General features: G+C 39.1%; 1 protein-coding gene across 2 annotated transcripts in view; it reads right to left on the bottom strand.

The window, feature by feature from the left end:
• LOC122787461 (protein spinster homolog 2-like) overlaps positions 1 to 22650 on the bottom strand; it is a 792211-nt gene that overhangs the window by 200110 nt on the left and 569451 nt on the right. For both annotated transcript variants that reach the window (XM_044054193.1, XM_044054194.1), the window contains exon 8: positions 17074 to 17263. In XM_044054193.1, coding sequence (XP_043910128.1) covers positions 17074 to 17263 — 190 coding nt within the window. The remainder of the gene's footprint in view (positions 1 to 17073; positions 17264 to 22650) is intronic.

Raw genomic sequence — 22650 nt, 5'->3', positions numbered from 1 at the left:
TTAAACAAATTACCTTTAAAGAAAAAAAAATAAACAGTACTGTGAGTGAATGGCTCTGTGTCATGAACATGTAATAAAATGTTAAAATACATTAACTATATCATTGTCAATCCATTTGGGCTAGAAGAGTTTGAGAAAGTTTAAACATCTTAAGTTTTTATTGTATTTTATTTGTTTATTTAAATGATGACAAGATTCTGTTCTGGGGTGGTTATAAGAAAATCACATGGATCTCACATCCAGTCCCTGACCCCTCCTAAATAATTTCACTTGGCATATGGATATTATAAAACACAGTTTCCAGCCTTTGACTTTCATGCTATGCTTATATTTTAGCTGATCATATCAGAGGAATGTGATGCTCATTTTTACATAAAGTAATATTTCACTGGGGTCACATTTGAAGGAAGGATGGATTAAAAATCATGTAATTACTGTCTAGAAAGTGGACACAGAGATAGTGATATTTTTCAGGAAAATATCAGTGGAAATGTTTTTCTTTTTTAAAGACTATCTTAGCCAAGAAACAGGACAAGATATTACAAAAATAGGACATCAGATTGACTTCTGGGAAAAAAACCTCCAATTTTCTGCAGTCTGGCGATGTTACTTCCTTTTCTGTCGGGCGCTTATTAGCAGTGTTACACTAAAGCCGAGAGAATTTAACAGATCTAGCCAGCAGTGATCACTTCCCCAAAACACCCTGAAACAAGGTGAGGCAGTCTTGCTAGTTTACTATGAAGGATGCAAACTAAACCATACTAGTCACAACTGCAAACTTAACACTGAATGAATTCTTGCTACCTGTGTTTCTTTCTCTGCAGTTGCTTCTGCCCCTTAAACTTGAAAAACGGTTCTACAGAGGCCACCTTTTAGTCCCCTTGTTTTCATTTTTAAGTCATCCATAACGCACCTTTAACAGATTCTGATTACTGCAGCCATTTGTAAGGCAGGCCAGTAACTACTGAAATAAAGCATGCATAGATGTATACACTTAAAAGGACATGCTGGTCCTGACCTCTATCTCTTCATATTGGGTGAATGTTAACAAAACCATTGCCACATAGACTAAACTGAAAGATGAGGGCATTCCACATGCCTTTATTCTTCACATATCTGACTATAAGAATGAGTCCCCAAAATATATAAAGGTAAATTTCAAATTGCCATTAATCTTGTCAGTATAAACTGGTTCATGTCTGTCTAAAATATAATATGGCTAAAACCATTTAGTATATAAAACTGTACTAAAATGTGCGGACGCTTTACCTGTCAACAAGTATTGTTACCATGTCTATTCCAGATCATGCAGCTTTGTCCGACATACAAAGTCTTGTGTCTTCCTCCTTCATTTTAAAAGTTATAAATGAGATTACTAAACTGAAAGGTCATCCTCTTCTTAGAACATTCTTAAGGGTTGAATTATGAAAAAAAGAAGTGTACTGAAAATGCCATAGAAATTCTAGACCTAATGATTATCATCTCAAGCAAATATTTTTTATTTATTTTATTTATTTTTATTTTACATTTGTTGATCGGGCTAGTCTAAATGGATATATGTCCATTTTCAGTAGAGGCCCAGGGAGATAAGCTCCAAATAAAATGATTAACATATAAAATGCAGGTACAGAAGTTAAGTTTGTTAGAAACTCTATTCCCAAGAATGTATATTTGTTTTTTTTTTTATTTTAACATGCTCATTTAGGATAGAATAAGAAACTGATATGGACCAGTCCTTGATAGTAAAAGTAGTAGATAAGAAGTAATAGGTCATCAGTGAAGATGATTGCAACGACATTTTGGATTAGTCTGGGTTTGTACTGGGGCACAACCAGTGTATTTTCAGGTAAAGTTTCAGTTTTTGTTTGAATAGTGATAAAGAGGGCAGCAATGTCAGTTCATTTGGAAGTTGGTTACAGTTTTTTCCAACAGCATTAGAGAACAGAGAGTCACCAGCGATACTGTTGGTTTTACTTGTGGATACTAGTAATTTGTTAGATGGGTGTAAGGTCTTAAGGTTTTTATTTGGGGTAAGAAAGCTTGAAAGTATTGGAGTTTTAGTAGATGGTAGTCTGCTACAAATACCACCGTACAGAAGTCATTCAGCAAAGCCAAACTGTATTACAGCCATTTCATGGAAAATGTTAAAACAGGTGGCGGGAGCAGAGAGTTTGCAAATTGTACTGAATCTGAAAAGAAGTTTATCATGGTGACCGCTCTTTTCTGTTGATTAGTAAGTGGGCAGATAGATGTGATTTGTTGCTCTGTGATTTCCTACTTATGTCTGTCTTTGAACTTTGCATATTTAAGGATTTCTTAAACTGTACAAACTTTTTATGCAAATTGTATTTGTAAACGTTTTTGCTTTAAGTTGACCCTCAGTTGCTTTAGTCAGCAGATTTGGTGAATATGCCACTAATGTACATGTGATTCACACATGAACTGAATAAATATGGGCATAAACATCCCAAATGCAGGAATGAATTAGAACTGTTAAACTGAATGCTAACAGAATCAGAGCTACCTAATTCACCTGTGTTAAATGTAAGATAAAGCATTATAATAAGCATGCATGCATGCAGCCTTCGCAAACATGCAACATATGTGCACAGTCAGCTTTGCTCAGTGACATTATAATAAGCATGCATAAATACAGCCTTAGCAAACATGCAACATGTGTGCACAGTCAGCTTTGCTCAGTGACATTGCTGGGCCGTGGGATGTCTGGTGCATCATGACAAACACAAAGACTGGGAGAAATGGAGGGCGAGGTGTCCGTCTCTTTATAGCTAGTCCTTGTCACAAATGTTTTATATGTGCAGCTACTATCGAATATCAAATGTATGGAAAATAATTTTAAAAGCTGTAAATTAGATTAATAAGCTGAAACAAAAGACTCAATGAATGCATCTAGCTGTCTAGATGACAGTAGTTGGTAGACATGAAAGCCAAACTTTATGCTCTTCTTTTCTGGAGAGCATCTGTGATGTTGTACTAGCCAAGTGTGAGCAATTTACACAAAAAAGATAAAAGCAAACTCCTAGGATACTGGTGGAAACCAGATGGGAAAAGAACTGACAAAGGAAGATATTCTGTTTTGGAGTTGTTATACAACAACTATAATATGATCTTCTTTCATAACACTGCACTGTGCAAGGCAAAAAAAAAAAAAAACGTTAGAAAAAGGCCGAAGTACTATACCAAACTGCCAGGTATCTAGGCAATGTTGTTATCAAGGCATGTGGTCATTTACCAGAATGCAACAGCCAGAGAGGAAGCAAGTCATACAAACATATTTTTGATGTTCAGTCTTCTCACACCACCATAACTATGGAAATACTTGAAGGAGTGATTGAATATATTAATAAATACATACTTAGATTATTACATACCTTCTGAATTAAATGCATTCTATATTCAGACTAATAAAATATTCCTCAGTGATGCATACACATGATGATATATATAATATTTCAATACATCGCCAACACCCAATTAGCATGTACTACACCAACCACAAATGGTCAAATCTCAGTCAATCAAAAAAAAAAAAAAAAAACAACATGATTTTATGCTGGGGGCAACTCCTCCACAACAGCCCCTGCTAATTATATATACCAACTCCAAGGCTGCAAAACATTGGGGGAATTGCAAAATCCCCGCTCCATGTAGTGCTCCCACAAGATAAATGCCACCATCCTGTAATGAACTGAGTTTGACAAAACAATCCTCCTAACACACACACACACACACACTATATATATATATATATATATATATATATATATATATATATATATATATATATATATATATATATATATATATATATACACACACACATTGTAATGGTTACAGCTCAAAATATTGGAATTACATTTTAATGAGCTCTCATTTTCATGGTGTTTCTATGTGGGAGTGTGCAGGAAAATAAATCTTTGTAAAAGATTATTGTGGTTGGTGTTTCCCTGGGTAGGTAAAGGGATAGATTTACTCTTTTGTATGTTTGGAGTTGTCTGCTCTGTGTCTTTTTGTGTTGTGTAGTGGTGCTGTTACTGGAAGGGTTTTTAGTACCATAATATATAGAGTTAATGTTAGGGGTAGGGTGAGAGTAAGCATGAATGAGTAAGGTGGTGTAGGGGGGCCCTAACCCTTTCCTTGTCTCCCAGCCATAACCCTACATATTACATTATGAAAAATAGTAACACGATGACACATGATCTCAATTTTATAGTGGGGTGTATGACGCAGAGTATTTTTTATTGGATAGAATTATTCATTATTTTGTGATTTGATATAAAGTGCTTTCTTTTTTTTATAGATATTTTGAGTATTAGATATTTCATGACATATGCATATATATAAGATATGTTAAACCGAGGCCCTATCTACTTGAGTAGGTGGTAGCTCAGGAGGAGGTAAGAGTTCCCAGGGCACCTACTGAAAAGAGTAGTGGAAGTTCCACAATGCCTTGGCCAAACTTCTCCTAGTAGTGGACGTACTACCTCTGGACTCCCCTGAAAAGAGGCTACTAGCCTAGTGGGACTAACCAATCAGAAAATCATAAATATAAACACAGATAATATATATACACACACACACACACACATGTATATATTTTTTATATATATATATATATATATATATATATATATATATATATATATATATATACACACACACACACACACATACATACAAACACACAAATTTTGCCTGCACAAATATACCAGTGACCAAGTGACAAGGAATGGGATGTGAATAGAAAGGGGACGTCAGTTATCTATTATTCATACCAGTTAGAGTATGTAAAGGTAACAGGTTAAGAATTTTATTTGAATGTGCTGGTGTATGTGTGTGTGTGTGTGTGTGTGTGTGTGTGTGTGTGTGTGTGTGTGTGTGTGTGTTAAATTACTGTGGGCAGCTATCATTCTTATTATATTACAATCTGAGGTATAAGGTGTACGTCATCAATAAATAGGGCTTTAATTGCTGGGTACGGGAATGCTGATTAGGCTGTGGCAGTCTGGATAGGATACATAGCTCTCTACCTCTTAACACAAAAAGTCTGGAGAAAGTCAAAATTAATGGGGAGACAAAGCCTTAAAAATGGGGACAAGTTTTGAATACTGCTCTTATAAGCTTATAAAGTTGCTAGAATAAAAGGTGTGTTATCGTGCATTTTCTGAAGGATATGCAGTCTGACACTCAAATGACTGTCATTATATAGTGAATTCAGTCCTCACTAATTTACTACAAAAATCCAGAAAAATCACAAATTTTATGAGGAACAGACCAAAAATATGAGGCAAATATCTAGACATTCTGTAAAAAATCTGTACAGTTGAGAAGTCTGATAGTATATGTGTTAAAGCTGCTGATCATTGACACAGCGGTACAGTTAGTGGCATTCCTGTCTCACAGCACTTGGTTCTGTAGTTGAGTTTCAGGCTATAACTCCTTATCATCATGGACCTGATTAGCAAAGATATAGGAAATCTCCAAACTCTAGACCCCATGCAATTTGGCTTTCTGAAAGGGAGATCATGTCTGCTCAACCTGGTTGACTTCTTTGAGTTAGTCACCAGGGCTGTGGGTAAGGTAGTACATACAGCCTACCTCAATCTGGCCAAGGCCTTTGATACTATTCCTCACTCAGGAATTATTGATAAACTCACCAAACTAGGCATTAACCCCGTATATCATTAGGTGGGTTGCAAATTGGCTCACAGATAAAACACACAGTGTGAAAGTAGTGGACTCCAAGTCAGACTGCTGACCAGTTATGAGTGGGGTCCCACAGGGATCGGTCCTAAGTCCTCTACTGTTTGGCATCTAGTTCTCAGAAGTTCAGGCCAACATAAAGGGACTCTGGCTGACCAAGTCTGCAGATAACTGCAAGCTGGGAACCATTATTAACTCCCCAAGTGATGCAGACATCCTACAGAAAGGCCTCACTTAGACCAATGACTGGTATCAAAACCATGGCCTTAAGCTTAACACCAAAAAATGCATTCTCATCATCCCCTTTGTTAAAACTCAGTTCCCACTAATTACCACATCGATGGGAGCCCACTGAACACTGAAGGCGTTATATGAGATCTGGGGATGCAGGTTGACAGCAACCTCTCCTTTGACCACCACATTGCCACTGTGGTCAGAAAGTCCTTCTATGTGGCACATCTCATTACCAAGGGTTTTGCATCCAGGAAGAAAGAGGTCATTGTCTCTCTCTACTCTTCCCTCATTAAACCAAACATTGAGTATAATGCCCCATTTGGCATGCACCTCACTAAACATCTGCAGCAGCAGCTGGAGAGGCCACAGAAGTACCTCATGAAGAGGATCATAGGCATTAAACACATGTCCTACATGAACACTCAAAAGACTCCAGCTATTCTCTGTCTCTTATCACCTATTGAGAGGTGAGCTCTGCTTGACTTACAAAGCCATGTCTGACCCAGCTCTTTTAGAAATGTTACATCTAAAGAAATCCCAATCCCTCCCCACCACATGCTCCAGAGACCTCAACCTCATTACCACAATCAACAGAACATGCTGGAGGGACAGGTTCCTCACCCAGAGACTGCCCATGCTCTGAAACAGACTTCCCATACATGTCAAGCAGAGCACCTTGCTGACCCTCTTCAAGAGATATCTTGATGAATGGATGGGTAATAGAAAGTTCACCCCGGGGATCACTCCAGTGGCTTTACTTGATAGAGGCACTGGGAGCTAACGTCGGGCGGCATGATGCCAGGGCACTGCTATGGGCTAGGCTTGTAAAGGCTCCAGGGCCATTAGCCTAGTACACACCTATGAACCTATTAATTCTTTATTAGTAAAGCAGAAATGTAGGAAAAATGCCACAATAAGGACAATGGAATCAGACAAAAAAAAATTCAAAGCTGACAGAAGGGTACAATGCAGCACAGGCTTTTACACATGACATGTCATCTGGTATGAGTTGCCATGCATATTTGCAGTTGTATTGTGTAGTACAAGTCCTAAGCATGACATTCACAATATACTGTCTGTAGTATGAATTAAGCACAAGATTCACAAGTTCTATTTTGTAGTGTGTGCTACTCTGCACAAAAGTTGCAACGGCATCATGTAAAATGAATTATATGCATGACATTCAGTATGGCACTGTGTAGCAAGTATTATTACACATGATATTTGTAATTTTATCATGTCATAAAAGTACTGTGCCTGGTATTATCAATGGCACTGGGCTATATGAGCTACTACTCATGTCAATCATAATGTAATAATGAGTGCCACTTATGACACCTGAACTGCATTCTGTGGTATGACTTAATATGCATGACATTCAAACCTGCAGTGACTGGAAGAAGTTACTGTGTAGGACCCTCACAATGGCAGTACATGTTGCTTGAATTATTATGCATAAAATTTGCAACCATATTGCGTGGTATGAGTTTGATGATTGACTTTCACGATGGTATCATACGGGGTGAATATTGAGCATAACATTTTCAATGGTATTGTGTAGTATGAGTTACTATGTAGGATATTTACAATGGAATCATGTAGCATGAGATACTATACAATGCATTTGCAATACCTTGGAGCTGGTTAACACAGTGCACATGAAATTACTTTGATAAATGTTACTGTGTTTGACAGTTGCAATGGAGTAGTGATATACAAGCCAGTGCTCACGGTATCCTCAGTGGCATCACGTAGTAGGAAATACTTTGCAACACATTTGCACTACTATTATGTGATACAGCATCGTCAAGGGTATTGTAAGGTACAGGTCACTACAGATGACATGTGTTACTTTGCAGAACATCTCCAATAGTAATCATGCAGTACAATTATTATGCATAGTATTCTCAAGAGTATCATGTGGTGTGAGACATTAACAGTCATATTCTGTTTGTAGAAGCTAGTATCAATGGATGAGCCTTATTCTGCAAGCACTACTGATGTCATACAGAATACTCTTCACTGCATAATATTCAGAATGGTATGCCATAATATGTGCTAATACAGATAGCATTTGCAATAGTACTATGTGCAATGAATTACTAAGAAAAATGTTCTTACTTCACTTACAGATGTACCATGACAGCAGTATGCCTTGTCCTTCTGAACTATGAAGCAATAACACATTTCTGGGAGTTACAAACCCTGTGTGTTATATGATATATTGAACACCATCAATACCACCACAAAGTAAAGTTCTTTGAAATGTATTAAGGCATTTGATGTACTATGAAGCCTGCTCTGATACAGGCCTCTCTCAGGCCCTCTGCAACCAATCCGCAGTCCCGCTGAGTCTATCACTGCAAGAGTAATGCCATCTATAGTGGTCTGTAGAACATCATATAACTGCAGCTTAGTCTGTGCCAGGGTATGCTGCTCCCCTGTTTCCTGATCTAGAACATTAGCCTACTGATTAGCCCGTAACACAGTTGCCATGCCAACAGCTTCCATGACTTGCTTTGAAATTAACAGAATGTTAATTAGTATTCTTTTACCCCCTTCCAGTTCTGCTTGCAATCATTCTTTCAGTGCCATCAGACTTTATCCCATTTGAATCCTCACTTGGTAGATTATGTTTTTTTTTTCCTAAAACAAAAGTTTACCTACAGTCTTGTCTCATTCTTTTCATAGGTTCATAGGTAAGTACTAGGCTAGCTGCCCTTGTGGGCTATTTTAAGCCAAGCCAGTTTCTCTTTTTGTGCTCTAATAACCTATCCCATTAGGTTATAGATTGACCATACTCATCCTGTGATTGGTTATTGTATATTACCCCTAATGAGAATAATGGGGATCATACCATAGATAATTTGAGGGGACCCATGCATGGGATAAAGCATTTAGGAGCTTCATGTGACTATTAATAGTAAAGAAGGCAGTCCTCGGATAAATTTTCTGTTTTCCATCCACAGATCTAAGCTGTGCTTGAAGATGGACAGAGATGAACTTTGTTTTATGTGAATGAGGAGTGTGTTCCAGAACAGTGGTATCCTCTGTGAAATATACACATCCCCCTAAACCATTCCAGTTGATGTTGCAGAAGAGGTTTAGATACCTAGACCAAGTATTGATGTACTAATGTGCAATAAGTCCATCGGTAATGGATCAGAGGATGCCTTATATGCCAGACACATGTCACGTCTTAGCAGTCTATAGGTACTTAGTATAGGGACAGGGTTTGATTAGGTCCTTATAGGACATGTTATTTAGGCCTTCTATCCTTTTAGTAAGGTATCTCTGTGTGTATGTTCCAGTTGTTACATGTGTCTGGACAGATGCATGTTAAAGGAGGCATCATATTAAATGATTATCCTAATAAAGGCTGAGTAAAGAGGGACAGTGACATCCCTAGACATAGATACAATCCCATTGTTTATAAGCTGTGCACTATAGAAGGACTTTCTTACAACAGACACACATTGGTCAAAAGCTAGGTCACTGTCCACATAAGTTCCCAAATCCCAAACAAATGGGTCAGCTCTTAGGGGGCGTATTGTCAATGTGGTAGTTCCCTGGGGTAGATGACCTCCCAAAGGATCCAATAATGCATTTTTTGTCATTTCGTTTCAAACCATGATTTTTGACACCAGTTAGCTAAGTCATTTGGGGACTGAATGACAGCTCTTAGCTTGCAGTCATCTGCAAACTTTGTCAGCCTTGGTATTGACTATTACTTCAGGAAAGAGCATGCCATACAAGAGGGGTACCAGCACAGAACACTGGGGGACTCCACTGTTGACTGGTCTTTTTGTGGCGGTAACATCTATTTTGATTATATGTGTCCTATTTGTGAGCCAGTTGGCAATCTAGCAGGTGACAGGGATTTATATCCAGTTTATTTAGCTTTTCTACAATGCCTGAGTGAGGAATTGTGTCAAAAGCTTAGGCCAGGCTGAGGTTATGTGATGCTTTAGTGACCTTTTCAAAAATAATCTACCGGATTGAGTAAGCATGACCTGCCCTTGATGAATCCAAACTGAGATGGGTCTAGTGTTTGAAGGTTCCTTATGTCTTATTTGATTAATTCCATGATTAGTCTTTCCATGGCTTTGAATTATCAGGCTGGTCAGACTTATGGTTCTGTAGTGGCCTGGGTATGTGGAAGGTCCTCCCTTATATGCAGGGGAATGACTGTAGCTGTTCTCCATTCACTTGGTACAAACCCTGTATGGAGGCTGAGACTGAACAGTGTTGTTAGGGGAGGGCAGTGTTGTTAGGGGAGGGGCTAAATTGTGCTTCATGCTATGCATCCAGGGATATCGACAGGACCTATCAGTGCAGTATTTTTGGCTTTTGATAGTACTTTTAGGACTTGGTCCTGTGTGATAGTTGGAGGTGAGACAGTTTTAGGTATATTTGGTGGGGCAGATGGAGGAGAGAGAGGGATAAAGTTAGAGCTAAATTTATCAGCCAGTAGGTTAGCTGCATCTTCAACTTTAGTGTAGCTCAGTCACAATCAGCTCAGTGCATTGCTACTTTGCGATTTTGAGATTACAAATGTAAATGTAAATGCCTTGTGGTTATCTATGGTTTGGGTAGCTATTTTAGTCTCAAACTTGACTTTGGTGGATTTTATTAAGCTCCTAAGTTGTTTGTTTATTTCAGTAACAAGGACTCTAACATTCTGGGAATTACTCTTTTGGTCAACATCCTTTTCCTTTTGTTATAAAGCTTGTTGATATTATGGTTTTACCATGTGGGTTTGTTTTCAGGATTTGTTTCACACTTGTTCCTATGAGGTGCAACTGCATCTATGCAGCTGTTTACTTGCTGGTGTAGTGTGGTGGTGAACATTTCTGTATATTCAGTTGAATTATCTGGGTTTGGTGGTGATTTGAAGCTTACCAAAGTATCACTTAGGAGTATGTAGTTTATTTTAAAGAAATTTCTAAAGATACCTTGTGTGGAAGGGATCTCTGGTTTCATTTTTATTATCAAGGCGGAGCTTTATTGTCAGACCTAACAAGTGATGAAGGTATGCAAGGGATGTTGCAAGATGCTCCCATATTAGTAAGGGCAAGATTCAAGATATTATTCCCTCTATGTACTGTGACTAATTATTCCAAGGCAGTTGACAATGTCCAGGAATCAACGTGCTTATGCACTACTGGTGGTGTAGGTTCCCCAGTCTTTAGTTTTACAGTTTAAATCACCTAGGAAAATGGTATTGGGTTTAATACCAAGTGATTCTAGTTCCTGTAGATAGACATTGTGGCTTTCTTTGGTCAGGGAGTTCTATAGCTAGCTAATATATGACATGGGATCTTTCTGATGATCATTTGGACAAGAAGAGGCTCTAGTGCATCATACTGCTTTATCAGCCTTGTTGTGAATTGCTTCTGAATATAGACTGATACACCACCACCTTTTTCCCCTCTTGTACAGTAGCTGGTCTAAATATGTGGAAGGCATTATACCTCTGCACAGCTGGAATGGTCTCAGCTATTTTAAACCATGTCTCAGTCACTACACTGACATCAGTGTCTTCCAGGGTGAGAAGGACTTGTAGGTAGTGCAGTTTCTTGTTCAGGCTCTTACCATTGATCAATAACACCTTCATATTTCATTATCTCATTATGTTGGTAGCTTTATAAGGCTGCCATTGCCTAAAAAGGCACTGTGGGGGTGAACAATGTCTTTGCCAATAATTGAAAGCCTAGAGGGGACAGATGCAGGTCATCCTGTGCAAAGCAGCAGGGTCTATTGATCATATCCTCCCAGGCGACAAATATTGGAACTCCTTTGTATGACACCAAAAACTAAGCCAATTATCAAAACCAATTATTTTTTGCTCATACTGGGGCATCATCTTTGGAGGAGGTAGAATGTTGCTCAGTGCTAGGCTCACAGCTGCCCTGCACAGAGTCTGAGAGCTCCCTTGTGTATCTCTTCATATAATCATTGCTGTAGCTAGTTAGCCACTGTTTTGATCCTGGATTAAAAAAAGAAAATAGGCACAATGCTGCCGTGGCAAGCTACAGGACCTACTTCAATATGACAGAGCTCAGTATTCTTTCAGAACTTACAGATTCATCCTTGGCCCAACTCAGATTTTCTCATGGAAGTATTCCATAAATATGACTATTTCCATATCCACATACAAATAGCATCTAGCAACTCACAGATTCTGGCACCACCTTTCTATGAGCATTATAAGATTTCCTGGCTCTCACCAAGGGCTGATTTCCTGCTGCATAAACAACAAGACCAGAACACAATAATATGGGCCAACAACAGTCCATCCACCATTCTTACTGTTTCCTCCTCTGACTGCATTGAAAATATTTATTCTGTGCAGTTCAAATACTTTTAAATGAGAAATCATTTATCCTGGGCAATTACATTACAGACAAGTATCAAGGTTATCCTGGTATTATTGCATTTTCCAGAAATGAGACATAAATCTTAAGGCTTTACAAGAATGGGTCAGACATTTTTAAGCACAATATTTCTGTATGGGTTAGGGAAGGAATAATGGTGGACAAGGTGGACATTATTGTCTAATAATGGACCATCCATGATAATGTGAGGCCTGACACCACAGCTGGAGAGTCTCCCCTCCTATGGGACATCCATAATTGTCCTTTAATGGAGGACATTGCTGTACTTAAAATGGCGTGTGTGTGTGTGTGTGTGTGTGTGTGTGTGTGTGTGTGTGTGTGTGTGTGTGTGTGTGTGTGTGTGTGTGTGTGTGTGTGTGTGTGTGTGTGTGTGTGTGTGTGTGTGTGTGTGTGTGTGTGTGCATGCATGCATTTTAATCAAAATAATGCATCTCACTTCTCTTTGAGAAATTTCTTGCCAGCTGTCAAAATTGTGACCTTTGAAATTGACAGGATTATGGAGCTTGTAAGAAACTTCACAGCAGTGTGATTTGTTTTTTATTGTTATTTATACAGTAATGAATACCCACAGATTCTGAGGCCTGACCAATATTATTACAACATTGTGGATAGATGCCTTCTATGGACATGTTATGAGGAAAGGAGATGCTGAGTTACTGGAGAGTGCCTCTTCTAGATTATAGTGTAATTCAGAATATATACTTTTTGACAAACCTCATGCCTTATTATTCAGTATTCAGAAAGTGGCAGTGATGCAAAACAGCCTGGTCCAATGGTCAGAAGACTAAATCGGAGGATGAAAATGAAATCAAAACACAAACTGTGCTACAGGATTTGGAAGAAATCCTATGGGGATTGTTTAATATTTTTGTCCAAGCTACTGATGGATTTGCTAATTTATTCCTTGCTTTCTGATCATGCATTCTACCAAAGAAAGGGGAATTATTGAATTTTTATTTGGGGACAGGTGACTGCAACTGGTAGAAATAAATTACAGCAGAGGACTTTCTCACTTGTGTCAGAGGAGGAAATTTAATTCCTTGATACAATATTTTATACATATGGTAGGCAATACATATGCTAAAGCATAAATGCTGCCCAGAAATAGAAATCAGTATTGTTGTGAAAACTCCTGCATCTATTTTGCCTATTAAGGAACAATATTGACACAAAAACAGTTAATGCAGAAAACTGAAGCAAAAGCATTAAACAAATACACTATACCAATATACTATACAAATGTCATAATGTGTAGTACACGGGTGGAGGCATATGTGTGCTGCACATTTAATCGATCCCCATAGTTCCATTATTTAGAACAGATGCAAGTAAAGGTGTTACATCATGCAATGGCATTATTTAAGAAAGGTAAACACTTTTTTTTAATAATACCATTTTATGAGAATAGACGAAAACTTAAATGAATATGCAGTATGGACTGAAATGTACCAAACAGTAGTTTACTTAAACTCTGGTATACATTAAACAAGAAGTTATCTAGAAGTACTAGCAAATATGTATTTATCTACCCAGAAAACAACTGAATTCCCAAAGGTACACTGTCAGTGTGAGCTATTCTTGTTGGTCTTAACACAGCACATAATGTACTGAACTGTCAGTCTCAATAACATTGTACATAAGTTATACTTTCACAGGATAGACAGCTGCTATATTTCAGACGTGTTGCTTGAATAAAAGTGATATACAGAAGTATAGGATATCCTTGTCACGCTGCAAGGCTAAATAGTAGAGTTGAAAGTTATCAGTCAAACTCAATGCACTTTGTAAGTTGCATTACACCATCTTTCTGACATGAAGATTACGTTTTGGATTTGAGTCTATATTAGAACACTGAACTTTTAAAATTTCGAGTGTTCTAATATCGAACCCTATGAATCGAAAATTTAAAACATCGAACATACAGAACAGCAAATTTTTTCCTAGGGAAAAAAATTGCTGTTCCAAAACACATACACACAACACAAGCACACCAAACAAATAGCAATACACACACATGCACCTAAACTCTTACACCTAACCCTACACTAAACTATACATAGACCACTAACTATCCCCTTAACCCAAACCCTAACCCTAAGGTCCATTCACTATCGCACAGTCACCTCACCCGTGCCCTAACCCTAACTCATCTACCCTGCCCTAACCCTCACATCCACACAATCACACACTTACCTGACCTGTGCACTAACCCTAACTCACCTAACCCGCAACTCTCACGTCCACACAATCGCACACTTACCTGAACCCGACCCATAACTTTCCACCACAGCGCTGAAAATACAAAAGCAACAGAAACGGGCAACCAAATTCTTTCCCTAGGAAAAAAATTGGTTTTCTGTTTCTTCAATATTTTCAGCATTTGCTGAAAAGAGGTCGATATTAGAACACTCGAAATTTTGAACGTTCAGTGTTCTAATATAGACCCTTGGATTCTTGGACTAGCCTCCTGTCATGAAAAGGTGAAAAATCATTAGTATACTTGGATTAGAACACACTGCGTACTGTGTTTCATTTCTGGGCTTCCTGATCACTGTCCTATGGAATTTATAGACTTTAGAAGCAAACATACTGTGACTGCGGTGGTGGTGCTGGGGTAGCATTGTCGCCTCACAGTTAGACGTTGCCCGTTCGATTCTCAGTTAGAGCGTCTTCTGTGTGCAACATGCGTGAATGGGCATTCCTTCGTTGAAGGTTGTGCGTTAGGCCTGGCAAGCCAGCACGTAAAAATCTACTGCCAATCATTAGCAGACCCGAGTTTCGCTGTGGCGTCCCCTAACCGGGAAAAGCCGAAAGACACAAACAAACAAACAAGAAGCAAACATACTGTATAGACTCTTCACAGAGTCAATACAACTGATTGGAATAATGGGTGGATTATTTTTTATTAATGCTACATCAAAAAAGTTTTTTTTTATAAAGTTTCATATTCATAAATATTTATTTCAGTAAGAATGTTATTCTCAAATTTTATATTTAATTATTACTAGAGACTTATGGCATTACTTGCATATCTTAATTATTATTCCTGATCAGGTCAAAGTTCTTAACAAGGGCATTATTGATTTTTAATGTCAGTTATACAGGGACTTGAGGGATAATCAATGTTTGTGGAACCAGATGGCTATTAATAGTTTAATGAACATATTTTTAATATGTTGTGAGGTCTACAGAAATGTTTCATGATTTTGTACATAGTTGTCATGTACTTATTTATTTATTTTATTATTTTATGTATTTGTTAACCAGGAAGGTCCACTGGATACCAGGTCCCTTTTTAGGATCAACCTAAGAGGACTGTCTGGTCATGTGACTTGCTCAGAGTCACATGGTAGGCAAACAGAAGTGGAAAGAAAATAAATGTGTATCCTTGACTATAGGACACAGGTTTTTAATCGGCTCAGAGCCTTAAACCTCTGCCCTAACTGCCAGCCATTCACATCACAGTTGGAACACTGATATATTTTTCTCCTTTTTTATTGTTGATTTGATCATAGCTTAGACATGAGATCTTATTTAATAAACTTTCCCAGTTCTTAGAAAATAAACTGCACTGCAGTATGTAGAATGTCAACAGTGAGGGATCAGTGGAAGGTGCAGGTGCAGGAGATAAAAATCTGCTCAGGACAGCAATAAAAAAACATAAGGGAAGTCGCACACAGAAAATGGGCCCATGTAGGCTAGTAAGGTTTGTTCTCAGAGCAGTGACTGTTTCATGTGACTGTGCTTTTCACTAATAGAATTAAGGGAAGGCCAGATATCTGACAGCTCCCCTACACAGACAGAGAACCACATAATGAAAATATAGGTGCAATCATCCTCACATGTACATGACCCACACATGCATGAAATCATGTAATATGAATATGTCTGTTTGCAGTGAATGCAGTTCTATTGAAATAGGAATGCTGAGATCCCATTTTGTACATTTATGCTGGCTTGCAAGGTCTCCCATTGTTTTGCTGTGGGTTGAGTTTCAATAAATATATGTAATCTATTCCAGTTAATTTGGGATTTTATTTATGTTTTGCTGAAATTTACACTAAGACACACATTTACAATTATGCATTCCAGTAAAGTGTTGTAAATGTGGTTCAGGGACTTTTTTTGTAAGGCACTGGGTCATAACTCATGGTTTTTAAACCTGTAAAGTTGGTATGCTTTAAGCAGGGGGCATGACTTTGCAAGGGTTTTATCCCTACAGAAATACTGTTTTCTTCTTGTGGGTTTTCATTAAAAATGGCTTTCAATATGTTTTTTTGATTGCAGAAGTTTTGAGAGACTTCAGTAAAATCCAGTAAAATGTACTATACATTAATAATGCATCCCCAGACAATCACATCAGTGAGATGATAAAAAAAAAAATCAAGCTCCATCATACAATGACGTTATTTTAAAAAGGTAGAAAGTAAGATATTTCTTTCTGAAATAATGACACTGTAATTGCAATATATTATCATGACCTTATGAGTAATTCTACTGTGGCTATATTTTGATCTTTTCGGCTTCAAATCAAACCACTCTCTCTGAGCAAACTGTGAGTTACTTGCTTGATACCATGACGTACTACTTAAGAAATTGAGAGGGCACACACATTATAATGACACACTGAAAAAATTATCAAAAAAAAAAATATATATATATTATTGAGTGCAGTAAACATATTTTCAACACAGAGAGGCTATGGTCCTTCACTTACATATGCTCCCCAGATGCTGGTTTTTGCAGCAACAAAGATGAGGCAGATGAAGATAGCAGACCCAAGCATACTGATGGCACAGACGAGAGGGTCAGCACGCTGTGTTTTCAGTCGGCCACATCGAGTAGCTGCAGCTCCAATGATGACTCCCAAGAAGCCAGTAACACATGTGATAGCTCCGAACAGTAAGCTGCAGAAAAATTAGAAATGCATGTTTAATATTAACTAAACGTAGTTGCTTCTCTCACAGTTGTTAAAACTACCGGCTGTTTTATTAGCCTATACCACTGAAGAAACTGGCCTTGTGATTTTTTTTTTGCCCTATGCAAAGCACAGTGTATGGATTCAAATACCATAGCTAAAATGAATTAAAACACTTTTTGAAATTGTTACATTTTTTCATGTTTGACATGTTCTTTGATGATTCGGACATCAACTCTACTTCAATAAATCCGCATATGCTATTTATTTTTGAAATTTCTGCCATCAATATGAAGGAAAATGGTTTCTGGCCACAGAAGCTGTTGCTATATTGCAAAAGAGGCATTTGGCCTTTCATTTTGAATGACGATGGACAGGATTCACAGACATGCTCTCAGTGTAAACTGATTATTTATTCAGAAAGCATTGTAACAATTTATGAATCCTACCCTGCATGAATGAGTACCACACTCAGAAATACTTATATTGAGAGTGTGCAGTCCTACTCTATACGGGTACCACACTCAGAAATAATTACATTGAGAGCGTTTAGGAGTCCTACTCTGTATGAATATCAGAATAAGAAAGCTGGATACAGCATATGAAGTTCTTCTTTGCAGGATAACCGGGATGCTGTGGGCCAAACAGGGCAACCCTACAACACTTACCTAAACTTGGGTTTTACACACAAACTTCTGTCATGTCAAGTTAGCCCTGTCTTAAACAATGGTTCAACAACTTTTCCAAGGTTTATGCTTATCCCTTAATAATGCCACAGAAGTAAAAAAAAGTGTGGTATGTAACAGGACTAGGACACAAAAAGAGCATTTTCGTACCGACCACTCAGACCGGCGTTCTTAATATCCATGGCGCCAGAACCCCATATGGGTAGTCCGGAAAGAAAGGCTGGGTCACGGCCAGAATGGCAGTCATCATGACGCCCCAAAATAACTCAGGCAGAGCAAATACGCAGCCCAGCCCAAGATAGAATACTCCCCCTTTCAGGAGTAAATCCCACTGCAGAAGTGTGGCATACAAAAATCTACTACCACCCAAGGCAGGTACAAAACTGTACTGTGAACAATAAGCTACCAAGTATTCCATATAAACCACTGGAAAGAAGAGGTGGTAATGTTTAGGTTGTGGAGGTACTGCACTCATTAGGAATTGGTAGAATGCCCATAGAGGGCGAGGTTACAAAGCTCATAAAGCATCTTCAATACGGTTGAAGGTCAAGATGGCAGTGAAAAACCAGCCTTGCACTAAGGAATAAAGCAAAAATCCAAAATATCTTTAAAAGCAAAAATGCGGAAAAGGAAGTAAGTAGCGGGTAAATATGAGAGGAGTAAGGTCAAAAAAAAGCGGAATCTCACTTTAGATCTGAATACTGAAAGTCCTACAAGCCAAAGCACTACTTAATAGTAGTAGAATAAAAAAAAAAGTGCAAAAAAGGAACCACTTAGAAGAAGAACAAACAACTACTGAAACTGTCTGGAACTTTACAAAGCACTCAAAAACAAAACAAGTTTGAGACTGAATATAAATTCTGAGAAAATAACAAATAATTGTTTGATCCGCTGAGAAAAGTGGGCGATAGTGCAAAATCCAACTTAGCCGCATTCTGAGAACCACTTTCCTGCATAAAAAGTAATTGGTTGCCCTGAGATACAAAATCCTTGAAATTTTAGTTGGTTCATTAGCACGCAATAAAATAATTCAAAAAAAGAAAAATTACACAAGTATTAGCCAACAAAAAGAGTTGATCTTCAAAGGTAAAAAACTTTAGCCTACTGAAAAAAGCAGAAATTAGGAACAAAAATTAAAAGATAAGAGCTGGCAGGTCAGAAATAGCAGAAGCAGAGTTGGCCAACAAAAAAGGTTCAATGTGAGGAGTCAAAAACTTTAAATTGCCAGTTCAAAGGACACCCAAATAGGAGAGGTCACACAAAGGATGAGAGGAAGATGGGGCTGCAAGCTCTACTTTGGCTCTAGAAAGAAAGACAAACCCTTGTCTAATGTTAAAGTAAGGATTAGAAGAGAAAAGTCTAAATCAGGCCACAGAGAAACACTGAGCAGAAATTTTGCTCCAAAATACTTGTTCTCCTCCAAAATAAAAAAGATAAACTAGACATCAACTGGGCGCTGGCCTCCAAAATAAAAGACACTTTGCCTCAAAAAAAACTGCGATCATCCAGGTGTGTGAACCCGAAAGATGTACCAGAGGTTCTTTAACTCCTAGGGAGGCCTTCCTGAAGCATTGAAATGCCATCCTCCCTGTTGAGGAGGATGACCATCCTCCTGGGCTAAAGGCCGAAGAAAGCAGGCTGAAACCATGGAGGACAAGAACTAATTTACCAGGAAGAGGGTAATCTCCTGCAACATAGAGCCATGGAGGGCTTGTCTTGTCATGCCAACCTAGTGTGTCTAAAACTTGGGGGAGGGGGAGAGGAGGGAGAGGGAAAGGCATGGGCGCTTAGGAGTGACCAACTGGGCCAACTGGCATGGAGAGCATCCACTTCCAATGAAACATAGTGGCAATTTTCTTCCTGGCTGCTGGAAATTTCTGCTTTAGTGACATGATAACATCCTGGATTTCCCATATCACTGATGAAACTGGGAAACAGAAGGATCAAGGATCCACAAATTTAGTCCGCATGTCACCTTATCTGTCTGCATGCTATCCCCCATAGTTGTCCTGGTACCAACTGACAGGAGGTGCTCATCTGTCTGCTGACTTGCCAGTGTTGCCAAAACAAGAGATGCAATGGGTTCCCCGCATGCTTGTTGATTGCCTTTCATTGCTGATTGTTGTCTGTTAGAATCAACGCTTCTGCCTGGAGTGAACACTTGTGTTGCGAGTTAAAATTGAAAGCCACTCAACACATTGACTCAATGAATCTCCTAGGTGTTTCTAGTCAGGGCATAGTCTCATTGGCCACCAATCTGGAACCCCTGCTCCCCAAGCCTGTTCCCCCCTGCCTATCTTGAGAATCGGCTCCCGCTCTGGTCCGGGTCACCTGGATTGGTCAGAGACATTTTGATTTCTGAGGGACACAAATCTCCTTACTGAATACAGAATATTATTTGAGGTCACAGTGAAAGATCTTGCCAGTGCGATTCTGGCACATTTTGACAAGTTATTTTTTTTCCTCATACCAGCGATTTTTTTTTGATGGAAACCATTATTGGCATACCCAGAAAAGCAGAATACAGGCTGAGCAACCTGGGAAGCACTGCCATGCTGGATGCTATGAACCATAATGGTTTTTGAGGGTAAAAGCACCTTTTGCTTGGATGGAATGAGACCATCTAAAGGAAGTCTGATATTCAGTCTCACCCAAGCACATTAAAGCACAAGTCCCGAGAGGTACTGTTTGGGTTCAGAGGGCCACAGAAGCTTTTATACTTTTCATGCCCAGACATATGATTTCCAAAGAGGGTAGCAGGCAACTGTGGGCAATGAGATACAATAAGGATAAGTTTGCCATTCCAGGTAACAAGTGAGAGGCTAAAGGCCATATTGGTGCAACACAAAGCAGTAGATTAATAAAAGGTAGATAAGCTAGAGCTGAATGCAGAAAGTCCAGCCAGCTCCCAAGTAAGCCTGCAACTGGAGCCTGATAGGAACATGAAGCCCTGAAAGGAACAGATCCTCAAGTTTTTTGAGTGATCGCTGCCCAACAAGAGAAGCTTTGAAGATAACAGGAGGAATTTATCCATTTGTCTCCGTCCCATATGAAGATGAAGAGGATTCCAGAGTCATCATGAGCCTAGATCCAATTTCTTTGGGTACTGCGAGGAAACGACTTTAGATAAAAAAAACAGAATGTTCTGACAGAGGACCTGCTGGTGGAGGCAGGTGGAAGAAGTAAAGAAATCTGCTTGTGAGGAGAAACCCGCTGTATAGCCCCTACCCATTAAAGTAAGGAACTTGTGAGGAACGTGTAAATTTGAAGAAGGAAATAAACTGCTAGCCTTGAAAACGCCAAGCTGTGTCCTGGGTGGTTAAGGTTTGCTGAAGCCAAGAGCCTTGAACATACTTCCTGCCAGACGGAAAAAGAGTTGGGCCCATACCTCCATCTTGGGAATCCAACACGAAAGGACTGGCCTGAATCTGAAAAGGACTGATGCAGGCCTTGCCTGAGCTCCATCATCTCCTGCCTGAAGCCTGACTCTGAGCTCTGCCCTTTGCGTCCCACACTCTAGTAGGGCTACCCCTAGACTGTGAAGGCAGAGGCCCCTTATCCTATCCCTTAGTAGGCTGTTTGGGAGGCTGCGCCTGCAAAAATCACTAACAAAAATCTGAAACAGTCTAGGAGGATCCCAAAGTCTTCGAATTTCTACAAGACAGTATCAGTCTAAACCTTTCTTCTGCAAAGAGACTCAGGAGGAGACTCCAAAACTCTCTTTTATTTTCTTCAACAGCCATTATCCTTAAGCCATTATAACAGAAATTGGGCGGCGTCATCCACAAAAGAAGCCACTGTAGAAGCATCAAACCCAAACTGCAAGAATGTGATGCAGCTCCAAAGAACAGAACCAGTGCATGCAACTCTTTTAACACTCCACTCCCTCACCACTGCACTTAACTTTAGACTTTGAGTTGATGGGAGAAAATTTACAGTACTTCAAATTTCATAAACTGGCAAAGGAGAGCCCTCATTCCAAAGGTGAGTGGATCTGGGCAAAACTACATACTCATCTACTCTGCGACACTTTATCTACCATCTATACCAAACTCTTCCAACTACAAGCCAAGACATAGACACTTCTTAGGCTGCATGGTTTCTATACGGCCGCGATTCTGCCTTGGATTCTGCGCGGGCCTCAGGTACTCTATCATACAACAGAGAAGCTGCACTTCTGGGGGGCCTGGGATTAAGAGCCTCTGAAAAGAGGGAACACAGCATATGGCCAAGGAGGCCTGGCCGGGGTACTCTTTGTATGGTAAAAAAACTATTCCCTGAAAATACAGAAATTCCTCAAAATTCCACCTCCTTCCACCTATCTGAGATCATCTCTCCTCCCAGTTAAAACCCCTCATAAAATCCTCAGGGGTTCAAAAGAAGAGAAAGAATTAATGAGAAGAGGAGTGGAAATCAGAATAAGGAATCCCAGAATAATCTGAAAAGCCTGAATGTCTTCAGCTGAAGACTTGAGCACTCTGCCTGCTCCAAACTTTCCACCTCTGGCTCCACTCTAGGCACCTTGATAGAGGGGTATAGAACCCTCTGAATAAAGAAATTAAATCTTCTGCCATTTAGCCATGTGTTTTTTTAACAGCAGAAGCAGGACTAGGGGACAGACCCATTGGAAGGCCTGAAGGCCTGCCTTTGGAGAGGCCTTTTAGAGACCCTTAGAGAAGGAAGGAGATGG

Source organism: Protopterus annectens, chromosome 13.part0 (assembly GCF_019279795.1).
Source record: "Protopterus annectens isolate FY-2018-M chromosome 13.part0, PAN1.0, whole genome shotgun sequence".
Taxonomy (NCBI): domain Eukaryota; kingdom Metazoa; phylum Chordata; order Ceratodontiformes; family Protopteridae; genus Protopterus; species Protopterus annectens.
The sequence above is the reverse complement of the archived record's forward strand: the minus strand, read 5'-3'. Positions and strand labels throughout refer to the sequence as shown.